Source organism: Mesoplodon mirus (assembly GCF_964341445.2).
Source record: "Mesoplodon mirus genome assembly, chromosome: 14".
Taxonomy (NCBI): Eukaryota; Metazoa; Chordata; class Mammalia; order Artiodactyla; family Ziphiidae; genus Mesoplodon; species Mesoplodon mirus.
The window spans coordinates 22913503-22927613 of record NC_138990.1 but is presented as its reverse complement, the minus strand read 5'-3'; the positions used below and the strand labels follow the sequence as shown (position 1 = coordinate 22927613).

Below are 14111 nucleotides of genomic sequence, written 5' to 3'. Positions count from 1 at the left end.
TGATAAATGAAAGAATGACAGCAGTGTCACCAGAGACAGAGGAGGAGTTGGGAATACTCTGTTATATGAGGCACCTCATTGCCTGTAGGTCAGTCGTATATGGTAAATTATAGGGCAACCGCTAAAGGGATTTTTAAAAAGGTATAATTAATATGCCAACAGATGAGAGAAAATGGGATCATCTGCAGTGCTCAGATAAAATGAGAGAAGACAGAGGAGGAGTGGAAGACAAGAACAAGGAAATGAGTAGAAAATAGCTGGAAATATAGTAGATATTAATCCAAGTCTATTGATAATCACTTTAAACATGAATGCTCTAAATACACCAGTTGAAAAACAGATCGTCATAGAGGTTAAAAAACAGCAAGACCCAACTCTCCATTTTCTGCAGGAAACCCACACTGTATATAAAGACAGATAGATTAAAGGGATGGAGAGAGGTGAAGCATGCCGACACGAACCGGAAGAAAGCTGAGGTCGCTGTCTTCACTTCAGACCAGCTAGACCACAGAGCAAGGCAAGTTACCACGGTAAAGCCAGCGCATCCTGACGTAGGGTCAGTTCTCCAGGAGGACGTCACGGTCCTCCCTGTATATGCACTTCACAGAGCTCAGAACTGATGGAATGAACGGAGGAGGGGATGAACCACCGTCATAGCTGGGGACTTCGACACGCCCGTCAGAATGGACAGGTCCAGCAGGCAGAAGATCAGTGAGGACATGGTTTCTCACAACAACGTTGATCAACAGCATGTGGTAGACGTGTACAGACTAGTTCATCCAACAGAACACATTCTTCTCAAGCTACATGGAGCATCTACCAAGACTGACCACATTCTGGCCCAGAAAGTACACCTACACCTTGACAACCTTTTAAGTTTATTACTAGAGTAGAAAACAATTGAATAGAAATTATATAAATGTACTTCCAGATCACAATGGAATTAAACTAGAAATCAATAACAGAAAGATAGATGGAAAACCACAAAGTATTTGGAGATTAAACAACATACTTCTAAATAACACGAGTCAAAGAAGAAATCTCAAGAGAAATTTAAAAATATTGTGAACTAAATGGAAGAACTGGGTTTCGTGTTTATGTATTTGATAAAGAATAACATGGAAGAGAATCTTAATTTTTTTCTCTCTTTTCAAAAGACGATTGTTTCCTGATGATAAAAGTAATACATGCATGCTACAGAAAATTTGGAAAAGGATAAAAAAGAAGAGAATTTTAGAGGAGGAATACCCAACATCCAATCATTTCTTTAAATGTGATCTTTTTTAGATTAAACATATGCTTAATAGGCAGTATAATTATATGGTTCAATTTTTTTTTTTAATTAAAAAGATATTCCGTAAAAAGTCTTTCTCTTGCCTCCATCTCCAGTCTTCCCAGGTCCCAACTCACCTTCAGGAAACTGCTCTTAGCATTTCTTCGTTCATCTGCAGTTTCTTTTTTTTTTTTTGCGGTACACGGGCCTCTCACTGTTGTGGCCTCTCCCATTGCGGAGCACAGGTTCCAGACGCGCAGGCTCAGCGGCCATGGCTCACGGGCCCAGCCACTCCACGGCATGTGGGATCTTCCCGGACCGGGGCACGAACCCGTGTCCCCTGCATCGGCAGGCGGACTCTCAACCACTGCACCACCAGGGAAGCCTCATCTGCAGTTTCTTTATGTGACCCAGTTACCATATCTAGGTATTCATAATTCTCCCCTGTGGGTAGAGAAAGTAGCATTTTCTATATTGCTCTGAATCTTGTTGATTTTCTGCTTTTTGTATCCCGGTGATCCTTCTGTATCAGAATTCACAGGGGGGCCAGCATGCTGCGGCCACCCCACCCCGGACCCATCCTCCCCAACATAAAAAGTACATGCCCAGACCTGCCAGGATGCTGCTTTGAACCTATTTAAGGAAATTATGTGAAAAAGGAGAACACGCGTTTGCTTTACTGTTCAGTCTCTCATTAATTTGAGCTCTTTCAGGCTCCTTTCTCAGGGTTCCTCTTTTCCCAGCTGTGGTTCCTGCACTCAGCCTTGTAAATGGGACGGGGCCTCCGGAGGGTCACTGGGCAGCCGACGGCCAGCACGAACGGCCGTGCCGTTCTTCCTCCCCCAGCTGGGACGCTTGAGCGTCACGCTCATGTTCGGTGCAGTTTGTGCTGTGCAGTTGGCAGGCTTTGAGGGCTTTTCTCCTGGGCCGCGAGGGCTCACCCTGCTGCTCTGTTGTTAACGTTTCTTCGTATTTTCTGAGCACCTCTTGTGGCTGATCCTTTACGCTTGTTCTGAAGTTGCCCCGCTCTCCTCGTCGTAATTCCTTCCAGAAGACTCTGTCAGGGACTGGCGCTGTGTCCTCCTGGGACGGGCACTGGAGCTGCTGTCCTTACTGTTGGCAGGCAGGACAGCCTCGTAGGAAAGAGGCGCTGTTTCAATCAATGTAAGGAATGGTCTTACAGGGCGTGTCTTAGTCCTTCCAGCTGCGGTGGGTGGGGACAGCCGCTGGGCTAAGCTGTCAGATGATGGAAAACACGACAGACCAGATGGAACGGCCTTCGGATGAAATAAGCCCCCAGTGTGCAGTCCGTTTCGACACTGGCCGACCCCACTGAGCGCTGCTCCCACGTCAGCCCCGCCGTGCAGGGGATGTTTCCAGTTGCAGGTTTCCTGGGTCTGCCTGGGAATCTACATTTGCACATGCTCTAGGCTGCCGTCCTGCAGAGAGCGGGGCCATATGTGGATAAATCGCGAGGAAGGACGTGTGTGGAGCCCTCGCTGAGGCAGGAGGAGGGATTGGGAACCCGAGGTCCAGGCCGCCAGCGGTGACCACGTGAGGTCCTGGCCACACGCCCTGACGCCGGGCTCGCACTGGCGTGGATGAGGATGAGGATGCACGCGAGGATGCTCGTGTTTGAACTTCGCTCTCTGAAGTTGCCCTTTTTCCTCTGTCTTTGATGCCGTTTCCTTTTTTTCCCCACTGTATATGTTGTCGCCTCAAGTGTGAAACCAGTGGTGAAGCATTTGTGCCAGGAGGTCACAGCCCATATGCCTTGATTGACGCCGTCTGCAGCCCTGCTGGGGGTCTGTGAACCGGGAGGGGTGCTGAGCAGGCTCCACGCCGTGGTCCTCGCTCTGCAGGCCCATCTGGAGCCCAGCGCAGCCCCACTTGCTCGGGCAGCGGTGGGGAGTGATGAGGTGTCCCTGGGCTGCTGGGACTCCCTGCAGCCCCTGGGCCTTTTAGCAGGTGGGTGGGAACTGATCCAGCCTCTTACCTACAGAGCTGTCAGCTGGAAAAGTTAGCTGTCAGCTGAGGTTGATGGGATTCTGTGAGAACTATCTTGTTAATTTACAATTTGCATAGAACTTCTGGGGGGTTTTTTTGCTGTTTTTTTTTTGTTTTTGTTTTTGTTTTTTAATCTGTGTGTCAACTCCGAAAAACTTCTGGGGGTCAGAAAGCAGTCACAGGATTTTCCTCTTAATAAGGTCGACCCCTTCAGTGAATTCCCATATCGACAGACTGTAAACCATTTTAAAAGGTTTTGTGTTTTTTTAGTTTCTTGAAAAAGGATTATTCTCTGAACAGCATGGGTTCCATTTTTAAATCAACCCAGTAGTTTTAAAACGTGGTTTTACAAAATACATAAATATACGCGTGTAAGTAAAGGTCCAGAGTCTCCCCGCCTGGAGCGTCTGCGGCAGGATGCCAGGGGTCCGGGCACCTTTCATTCAGAAGCTTCCCTGGGGGGCTCTGATTGCAGAGAGAGGACTGAGGAGAATCCTCTGCAGGCTGGCAGGGTGGGGGGTAGAAAGTGAGGGGAACACATGCAACCAAAACTATTCATTTCCACCTCCGCTTTGGTAAAGGCACTGATCCTCTTTTTGGGTTTGCTTTCACTGCTCCTAAGCCTCTTTTTCTGTTTTTACCTTTGTCACCATGTTTAAGTGCACTAACCAGCAGTGTGAAGTATGTTGTTGTGAACTAGAGCTCCAGAACTTTTTCATCCTGCAAAACTGAAACCCTGTACCCACCAAACAGTAAGCTCCTCCCCCAGCCCCCAGCAAATTGTTGGTACTTGCTGTCTCTGTGAATCTGACTGCTCTAGGGACCTGTGTGCGTAATAGAATCATAGAGCATTTGTCTTTTTGTGACTGGCTTATTTCACCTGGAGTAATGTCCTTAAAGTTCATCTGTCTTGTAACGTGTCAGACTTTTCTTCCACTTTAAGACTGAATAATATTCCCCTGTTTGGATTTGCCTCATTTTGTTTATTGGTCCATCTGCCTGTGAACACTTGGGCGGCTTCCATGTCCTGGCTATTGTGAATGATGCTGTCGTGAACATGGGTGTGCAAATATCTCTTTGAGACTCTGCTTTTTAATTCCTTTGGCTATATATCCAGAAGCGAAATGTCTTATATGTTAATTCTATTTTTAATATTTTGAGGAAATGTCATACTGTCTTCCACAGTGGCTGCAGCATTTACATTCCCACCGGCAGTGCACAAGGGTTCCAATTTCTCCACATCCTTGACAACAACGTTTGTTACTTTCTGTTCCTTTTTTGTTTTTTTGAAGTAGTCATCTGATGGGTGTGAGGTAATACCCATTGTGGTTTTGATTTGCATGTTTCTGATAAGTGACATTGGGCATTTTTTCATACACTTGTTGGCCATTTGTATATCATCTTTGGAGAACCGTATATTCAGTGCTTTGCCATTTTTTAATTTGGTTATTTTTCATTTGTAGGAGTTCTTTATATATTCTGGATATTAGCTCATCACATATGTGATTTGCAAGTGTTTTCTCCCATTCTGTAGGTTGCCTTTTTGCTTTGGTGATCGTGCCCTTTGATCTTGCCAGAAAAGTTAAGTTTGATGTAGTCTCATTTGTCTATTTTTGTGTTTGTTGCCTTTGCTTTTGGTGTCACATCCAAGAAATCTTGGCCAAATTCAGTGTCATGCAGCTTTCCAGCTATGTTTTCTTCTAGGAGTTTTATTACTTTAGATCTTATACTTAGGTACTTAATCCATTTTGAGTTGATTTTTGTGTGTGGTGTAAGATAAGGGTCCAGTCTTATTCTTTTGCATGTGGATATCTAATTTTCCCAACACCATTTGCTAAAGAGACTGTCCTTTCTCCATTGAGTGGTTCAGCACCCTTGTCAGAGATTGTGTGATCATACACAGAAGGGTTTGTTTGTGGGCTGTCTATTCTGTTCCATTGATCTTTATGTCTTGATGCCAGTAACACACTGTTTTGTTACTGTAGCTTTGTAATATGTTTTGAAATCAGGAAATGGGAGTCCTCCAACTTTTGTTTTTCAAAATTGTTTTGATTATTTGGACTCTTGAGATTCCATATGAATTATTTTCTGTTTCTGCAAAAAAATGCTGTTGAGATTTTGATGGAGATGATGTTGCAGAGTATTGTTTTTAAAATAAGAAGACTTAAAAAAATAAAAATCCCATCAGGAGTTTGCTGGAAAGCTCTTAGCAAAGCAAGAAGCCACGTCAATAAACACCGAGAAGATAGGACCTGCAGCCTTGCGCACGTAGTTCTTGCCTCCTGTGGTGTATGGTCCCGGTATAGGAAAAACCGTAGTTACCAGGTTATACCATGAGTCTGTCTTCACCTAGAGCCCCTTCCCAAAGACGCCGTGTGCACAGAACCATCCGGGTCCTGGTGGCTCACGTGTCCTCCGTCCCCAGATGCCCTGGGGCTTGAAAGACCGTGATCGTTGGGGTGAGTTGAGTGGAGACCAAGCCCCCGCCTAGAATACTAGGCTCTCCTGGTCTGAGGATGAGAAAGCATCGTCCGCTGCTCACCCTGGGGTGGATGTGTCGGGAAACAGCCCTGGGTCCCGGATGGCACTGCACTGATGCCCACGCCGCCCCGGGGGTGACAGAAGACTTTCAGGGGGACAAGTGGTGTGTGATGTGGGGAGATTGGGCAATGTTTGGTCGGGGGCTGGTCTCTGAGAACGTCATATTGCAGAATTCATCATGGGGACCTTTTTTTTCAAGTTTGCCTGTTCCACCCATCATCTCTGAAACCTGGCTCCTGATGTGCCCTGACCTCAAAGGACAGCAGTGGTCCTGGCTGGGAAGAGGGTTGGGGGGCAAGGGGACAAGGGGTGGAGGGGCAGGGTCCCTGCAGGCACTCATGTCAGGGCCGAGCCATGTGGGAGGGAGGGTCCCACTGGCAGTGGTGTCTCGGACCCCGTCCCCTGGCTGGCCTCGGCGGGGGTGGTTTTTCTTGACTGTAGCGCAGTGGGTGGCATCACAGACACTGTGTCTGCAGGGATGGCTCCCCCAGGGGACACGGCCCTGCCGGCCTCTGCTGTGGGGCAGGGGTCGCCTGACCCTGGGGAGTGAGGGTCGCAGGTGGTGACATTAAAGTGGTCACGTGTGCACCAGGGGAGTTGTGCGGAATCCAGACATTTCGCCGTTAGTGGCCTTAAAAACCACCCTCCGACCGTCACCTCTGGGTCTGTTGTTTATACGCAGGATAAATAAAAACAGAGCAAAAGGCTCTCTTCTCCCACACTTTTGTGCACTTCGTGTCAGCTTTGTTTTATAAATTTAAAATGTTTATTTTAATATTCATGCTTAACTCTGTCTGAAGAAGCAGTCTGCCTTCTGATTTGAATGCTTTATCTGGGACAGATCTTCTCAGAAAGCAGTCAGCTTGGTAATCAGACCGTTTCTGATTAGAGGAGAACAGGCCACGTCAGGGACCAGCATGTTTTTGTTCCAGATTAATGAGACTTTCTATTTTTGTTTAAAGTTCTTCCTATCGCACATGTAAACTAGTTTGTAAGAAGAAGGAAACGTGACAACTAGAATTTCAGCAGAAGACACGTACACCTGTATTACACGATCTGATTCTTAGGAGTTCAGTTGTTCAGTGTTTTCCGCGGACGTAACAGGCGTGGTTTTGCCCCCCACAGTGGACCAGATCTACCACCTGGCCTCTCCAGCCTCACCACCCAACTACATGTACAACCCCATCAAGACGCTGAAGACCAACACCATCGGGACTCTCAACATGCTGGGTGAGTTGGCCTCCCTTGGCCTCCCTTATTTTGCAGCTGCTGTCGGGGTGTCTTGGTCCAGCGTCGGTCACTGACTGTTCCAGTTTGATCTTGGTCTCCGTCCGTGCCCTTGGTGTGACTTGATTTGCCATCAGAACTTGTCATGGGGGTCGATAGTGACATCCCCCGGCTCCCGAGCGGTCGCCCTCCCCTCCTGTGCTTTCCGGGACTCGTGGCATGTGTGCCTCGGCGGCTCTGATCCGAGATGGGGCGGGTGGACTGAGCCCACGCGGTTTGGGTGCTGCCCCTGGGAGGATGGGGAGCGCACCTCTCATGGGTTGGTGGAAACTGAGCTCTTGGCTCTGGACCGACTGCAGGACTCACCCTGGAAGTGGGAGATGAGAGCGTGAGCACCGTCCCAGGTGGCCACACGTGCGAGTCCACAGACAGCTGGCCTGAGAGCCAGAGTCTGGGCCGTGTACACGTGGATGATTGAAATCAGGCGCTTCAGTTCCCACAGGTTTAGAAAACCAGGGGTTTTGGTTAGGTGCAAAGTGGAAGAGAGGAACCACTTCTTTAAATGTCAAGTAAAAAGTGGATTTAATAAAGGAACATTTAAGACAGGTTCCGTAAATGGGTTTGGGAAATAGCACTGCATTTTAGTTTGAGCGAAGCTGGGAGACAGGTGTGAAGAGCTGTGGGGATGGGAGCTCAGTCTCTTACGCTAAGCCCTCGGGGGAGCAGGCTGTGCAGGAAGTGAAGGGTGATTCCTCTGATCCAGAGAGGGCGTCGGCCTGCAGATGGAACAGAGCCCGATTCTGCTCACAGGTGCGCCTGGTGGAGATGCCCCGTTCTTGGCACTGCAAGCGCCTGCCCCCTCTCTCCAGCCGCCCAGCCCCTCCTCCACACAGAGCTAGAGGCAGTGCGGGAACAGCCTCATGTGCACGGAGTTGTTTAGAAAGACGACTTGCCTCCCACCCGTCCCGTCCACTCGGGGCGCTCCGATGAGGATTACACTCAGGGGCTTGGTGACCGTGGGGGACGGACAGGTTCCCAGAACAGGCGCCCTCAAGTGCCCTTAGAGCTCCGGGGCAGGGAGGCTCGGGCTGGGGCTGGAACCACGAGTGAAGGGGGTGTGGGGAAGGGTCTTCCAGGGGCGACATGGACAAAGGCTGCAGGGGGACAGTGGCCAGGCTGGAAGGAGACCCAGTGGGACTCGGTTTTCTGAGATGGGTGCAGTTTCACTAGCTCTTCCGCACTTGGGGCAGGTGCTCTGAGCCTGGGGGGCCCTCCCTCTGCGGCGTCACCCCCTGCCAGCCCTGAGCGTGGCTGTGTCTTGGTGAAAACTTGTCGTTTCAGTGCAAACACCGGCCTCGCCCAAGGAGGGGGCCTCGTGGTGAGGGGTGTTCTGTGACTGTATCCCTGTCAGTATCCTGGCTGTGATGATGTGCTGGTCTTACACATTGTTACCGTTGGGGAAACCAGGCAAAGGGCATCTGTCTGGATTACTTGTAACAACTGCATTTGAATCTACGCTTTTCTCACATTGGAAGTTTAATTTAAAAAAAAAAAGATCTCAGGATCCTTTGTGACTCCCCCCGCCTCTGTGCAGCAGTGGGTCTGGCGGGGTCCGCCTGGCCGGCATCTCTGGTGTGGGAACACGGGAGCTGGGCCTGCAGTGCCGGGAGCCTGTGATTCCACTTCAGCTGCAGCCCTCTTGCCGTTGTCTTCCTCAAGCTCGTCGTGGCGTCTGCACCTCTGCCAGCGCCGTTCTCTGTTCTTGCTGTGCATCCTCAGGGCTCCGCCAGGTGCTCCTATACGCTCAGGCTGGGACCCTTCTGTCTCGCCCCCCGACACCCCTGGGATGCCCGCAGCTGGCATGCGCCCTGAGCCTCTCCCTCCGGTGCACCTGACGGCCCAAGTTGGCCCTCTGCCCTGAGCAGTGCCTGGCGAGTGGCACGGCCAGGCCTTCATCCCGTGGCGTTTGTGCACAGAGGCTCCGTGGGGGAGTCGTTTGGGAAGCAGGGGGTGGAGTGCAGGCAGTGGGTTTCTCTGGGGCAGGGCCTGCTGTGTTGGGACTGTGAGAGCATCTGGAGGACTTACCTGAGCACCGCAGGTGACGATGCTCTAGTCCGTTCTACATGGAGGGGGGTGACCCCGGGAAGGGTTCAGAGCAGGACGAGGATGTGGCCAGTTGCTCTGGAGAAGATGCTCTGGAAGCCGGACCTCAAAGGAGGGAGGGTGCGGGACGGAGGTGCCCGGACAGGAGATGGGCTCGGGGGCAGTCGGAGATGCCTGGGGCGTGTGGGGAGTGGGGGCGGGAGGCCGACCATTGAGGGGGACAGTGGGGGGGGCTGAGGTTCGAGGGGTCTTGCCTTCTCCCTGCGGGGGTGGGGCGGAGTTACCTGATGAAATACCGGGTGGTACGTTCGGGCGAAGGAATCTTTATGAAACTACTCAAGTCATGACTTAACAATAAACCCACAGACTCTGCATCTGGCCCTGCTTATAGTTACGAGTGTCCAGCTAAATACTGTGCTTCTGGAGGTTCATTCGTGCTTTCCTTACTATTTTAATTTTTGGTTCCAAAGTAGATGCAATAAGAGTGGGTAACTGAAGATGCATGGATGATCAGATACAGTTAATACTCAAAAAATGCTTAAATTGGCTACAGAAATGAGCGTGTGCACATGTGTTTTCCTTGTTCCCTGAAGGTGACGGTGTCCTGGTGTGTGTCTCTCTGCAGGGCTGGCAAAGCGAGTCGGAGCCCGTCTGCTCCTGGCCTCCACCTCGGAGGTGTACGGAGGTGAGTGGGTGTCGCTCCGGCCCCCTGGATGGTTGCATCCCATCTCAGGCGGAGAAGGGACCAGTGAGTCTGGACTCCATTTCCAGGAAGGCCCGGCTGGCTCTTGCTCTCCAGCAGATGGCAGCAAGGAGCTCCCTCCTCCGGCTGGGGCGAGCCTTTCTCTCCTGCTGAAGGACCACCCCCTGAGGATGGTGTCCTATCACTTTGCCCGAGAGCATCCGCCACGTACCAACCCACAAAAGTGTCTTTGCTCCACAGGTGCCCCAGAAGTCAGATCCTTGGGGACTTTGCCAGTTTAGCTGGAGCATTTGCTCCAGTGAGAGCAGGGTCCCCCAACCCCGCCAGGAGCTCAGGGGTCGGCTTTAGAGCCTGCTCGGTGGGGAGATGTGGGCTGGTTGCCTCACCTGTAGGAGGATGGGTTCTGGAAGAGTCTTAAGTAGGTGGAGCCAGAAAACCCAGGCGCCTGCTTTGCCCTCCACAGGCCTTGAGGCAGTGAGCGTCCGGAGAGGGCTGAGGACCACCTGTCCACTCACGGGGCTTCCTGCTCAGCCCCGCCAGCTGGGCGCAGGGTTCTGGAGAACTGCTTAGTGGACGCAGCAGAAGCCAGATGCTAATGCGATGCGATTTTCTCCTTGCGTTACTGTCGCGGAAAGGAAGTGAGAAAGCAACATGGGAAGAGATGCCTTTTAAAAAATAAATAAATAAGGGAACCAGATGGAAAAAACCCATAGAGGCAGCAATTCTACTGATGCAGTTCTGCTTTTTGCCACCCCTGTGGGAAAGCAAAGCACCCACCGCCCCCTCTCACCTGCTCCCCCTTGGCCCTGGGAGCGGGGCAGGCAGGGGGACCTTTATTCCCCGTCCCTCTGCTCCCCACTTCCAGCCTCTGCAGAGGCCCAGCGGGTCCCTGAGTGGCACCGGGTGGCCCATTGTGTTACATGTCCCAGCAGCATCAGTGCTGACGCTGTCGGGGCCGCATCCTTGTCACCGTCTCAGAGCGCTGGCGGCACCCGTCCAGGCCCCTGACGTCTTTCCCATGCCCCCCCACCCCCCCAACTCAGCATTGCATCTCTGACGGCAGCTCGCGGTCTTCAGGGCTTGTGAGTGACGTCGGGGTAACTCACGGAGGCCCCGCCAGCCCCGGTCTGCAGGCACCCACCTCCCGTGGGTTCCGTGCCTGGTCTGCCGGCCTCCCCAATGCTGAACGGGGGACACAGAGTCCAGACGAGGTGTCCCTCTGCGCCCGCGCTTCTGCCGTAGCAAGGTGGTCTTGTGTGTCGTGAACCTCGGGCTTGTCCGCCCGGACAGTACCAGTCGAGGGGTGGTGCCTGTGCCCACCCTTCTCTTTCTGGTCCTTTGCCACGTTCAGGGTCTCCCTCTGGGAGTCCAGCTTGCCCAGCCCTCGGCAGAAATCCCCGAAGAGGTTTTGCGTCATCAGCACATCCATGTGAAGTCCCATCGCTGGTTTTCTTCTCTCGGGGCCTGTTTGCCTCTGAGCTGTTCTGCTTCTCAGGGAACTTGAAGCACAGCGGCAGCTGCAGAGGTCTGGGTCCTGTCCTGTCCCAGCTCACGCCCCGTTATGCCCACGAGCTTCAGCTCTGACATAAGCAGAAAGGAATTGTAACGTGGGGCTGGTGAACCTTATCCAGGTTTCTTGGCAAAGATTTATGCATTTTATAGCAGAGTTGTGTAAAATTCCTGCTGTACTGGATAAATCAGGTATTAATTGATTCCAAAAATGCACTTGTGTTAAAAAAAAGAATTTGTAACTAGGGACTTCCCTGGTGGTGCATGCAGTGGTTAGGAATCTGCCTGCCAATGCAGGGGACGGGGGTTCCAGCCCTGGTCCGGGAAGATACCACACGCTGCAGAGCATCTAAGTCCGTGAGCCACAACTACTGAGCTCATGTGCCACAACTACTGAAGTCCGTGTGCCTAGAGCCCGTGCTCTGCAACAAGAGAAGCCACTGCAATGAGAAGCCCGCGCACTGCAATGAAGAGTAGCCCCCACTCGCTGCAACTAGAGAAAGCCTGCACGCAGCAACAAAGACCCAACGCCAAAAATTTAAAAAAAGTCAAGATAATATTTTTAAAAATAATAATTTGTGACTAGGTTTCTTTAAATAGTCCATTCCTCTGGTACATCTTAAAGTGTGATTGGTTTACACACCAAAAAAACAGGCGTTGGGAAGTACACAATGCGTGCTAGGGAAAGAGCTCTTTGCATTGCATGCTTGTGCTTAGAGGACCAGGGCCGACCAGGTCCTCAGGTGTGTCACTGAGGCTGTCAGGTGGTTCTGGTGACAGCACAGGTGAAAGCCATTCTGTTCCAGAGAGAGGCTCTTAAAATGTTTTCAATAAATCCATGCTTTATAAAATTCTATATTTTATAAATGTGAAACTGGACCCTATGTCTTTTCACATAGATGTTTAATTTAGTCTGTATAGTAATCTAAAAGTTAAGAACAGTTTACGGGAGGGGGGAGAATTAAAATCGAGAGACTTTGCTCTTTTAATTAATTTTTTTTCCTGTAAAAACTCATCACTGATACGAGCGGTCAGGATAGCGTGTCCCGCTGGACTAGAGGTGGACCGAGGGGCGCTGAAGGTGCTCCTCTGATAGGTATCTCTCCAGGTGAGATGTTCACCTTGGTCTTTCCCAAGCTCCCTTTTGCACCATCAGTATCCCCTGTTCGTAAAGTGTATGAACGTGAACAAAGGGAGACTCTGAAAGCACTTCCTTATTGTTCCCCACCCCCCGCAGACCCTGAAGTCCACCCTCAAACCGAGGAATACTGGGGCCACGTGAATCCCATAGGACCTCGAGCCTGCTACGACGAAGGCAAGCGTGTCGCCGAGACCATGTGCTACGCCTACATGAAGCAGGTATCCAACCCAGCTCTGGAGCTGGCGGTGTAGACCAGGACTGTGCTGGAATAAAGCACCGTGACTGACCCTGCCCGGGGGTGGGTGTTTCCCCAGTTTCCCACTGTCATAAATTAATGGTGCCATCAGCAGCTTTCCCCATGTGTCTCCTTTTTTGAAAAATGATTTCCAGGGCTGAAGCCTTAGGTTTGGAATACCCTTGAGTGACTGGGACCAGCCTTATGCCTGCTCACCCACCAGCAGTTAATAAGTTCCTCTGTTTTCCCGAAGCCTCCGAATCGGTGGAATTTTTTTTTTTTTTTTTTTTTTTTTTTACTTTTACCTTTCTTTCTGTTTTCTAATGGGTATAATTCATTTTGGCTTTAATATAGGTCTCTTCAGGGATGGTTATTTATACTTACTCTGATTCCCTGCTTCCTTAATCATGGCTGTGCTGGGGCTTGCCTGTGGATCTTTCCAAGTTACAGATTTGCTCACCTCCACGCTGGAGCAGGTAGAGCCTACAGCCGAGAGGCGGGGGTCTGGGTTCCCACCTGGCTCCCCACTGTCTACTCTGGAGACGTGACCCATTGGTCACAGGGCCTTGTCCTGCCTGCCTGAGGGCTGTGCAGGGGCCAGTCAGACGTCCAGATGGGGCCCAGCCAGGCCATCCATTGTGCTTGACCAGCTCTGGGACCCTCACAGACACGCCCTTGGAGAGACGTGTAGGTGAATAACCGTGGACGGGGCTGGTTCCAGGACAGGCTGCTGACAGGCGTGGTGGCCACACCCTGGGACCCAGAGACGAGCAAGTGTCCATCCTGGAGCAGCCTTCTCAGGCCGAGGGTTCCTCCTGCCGGCCAGCTCGGAGGTCAGCTGGCCACGGACTTTGTGTGATGGGAGACCCTGCCTGGGTACCCAGTGCTGAGAGCTCGTGGCTGGGCTGGGGGCACTGAGCACCTTGTTTGTTTTTTGGAGGGCAGTTGGCAGAGACTTTTTTCTCTTATATTTTTAATGAAATACCAATATTGACGACCCACAAAATAATCTTGTGCTGAGGTGCAGGTATTGATATTTAGGTTTTTCTGCCTTATTTCTTGGCCAGGAGTAGGACTGATTGTTTTCTAAGCCACTTTGGGCAGTTGGCTTGTAGTATCCATTTATTTTAATCAGTTTTAGAAAGGACAAACTATATCATTTTGGAGCCCAGAATATCTTGACCCAAAAGTTGAATAAGATGGTCTCCCAGGTACACAGAACAGCCTCTGTATACATTGGTGCCTAAGAAAACTAACTGGAGTGTGTGAGGGGACATAAATCAATAGGGTTCTCGGCTGTTTTGCTTTCAGTCTGTGGGTGTATTAGTGAGTTTTTGTGTAGGTAAAGCTGACGGGCAAGTAGGACATTTTT

At 50.9% G+C, this 14111-nt stretch overlaps 1 protein-coding gene across 2 annotated transcripts in view; it reads left to right on the top strand.

Moving 5' to 3' along the window:
* The window catches only part of UXS1 (UDP-glucuronate decarboxylase 1), a 75533-nt gene that overhangs the window by 47315 nt on the left and 14107 nt on the right, over positions 1-14111 (top strand). For both annotated transcript variants that reach the window (XM_082643083.1, XM_082643082.1), the window contains exons 7-9: positions 6947-7051; positions 9777-9836; positions 12601-12722. In XM_082643083.1, coding sequence (XP_082499209.1) covers positions 6947-7051; positions 9777-9836; positions 12601-12722 — 287 coding nt within the window. The remainder of the gene's footprint in view (positions 1-6946; positions 7052-9776; positions 9837-12600; positions 12723-14111) is intronic.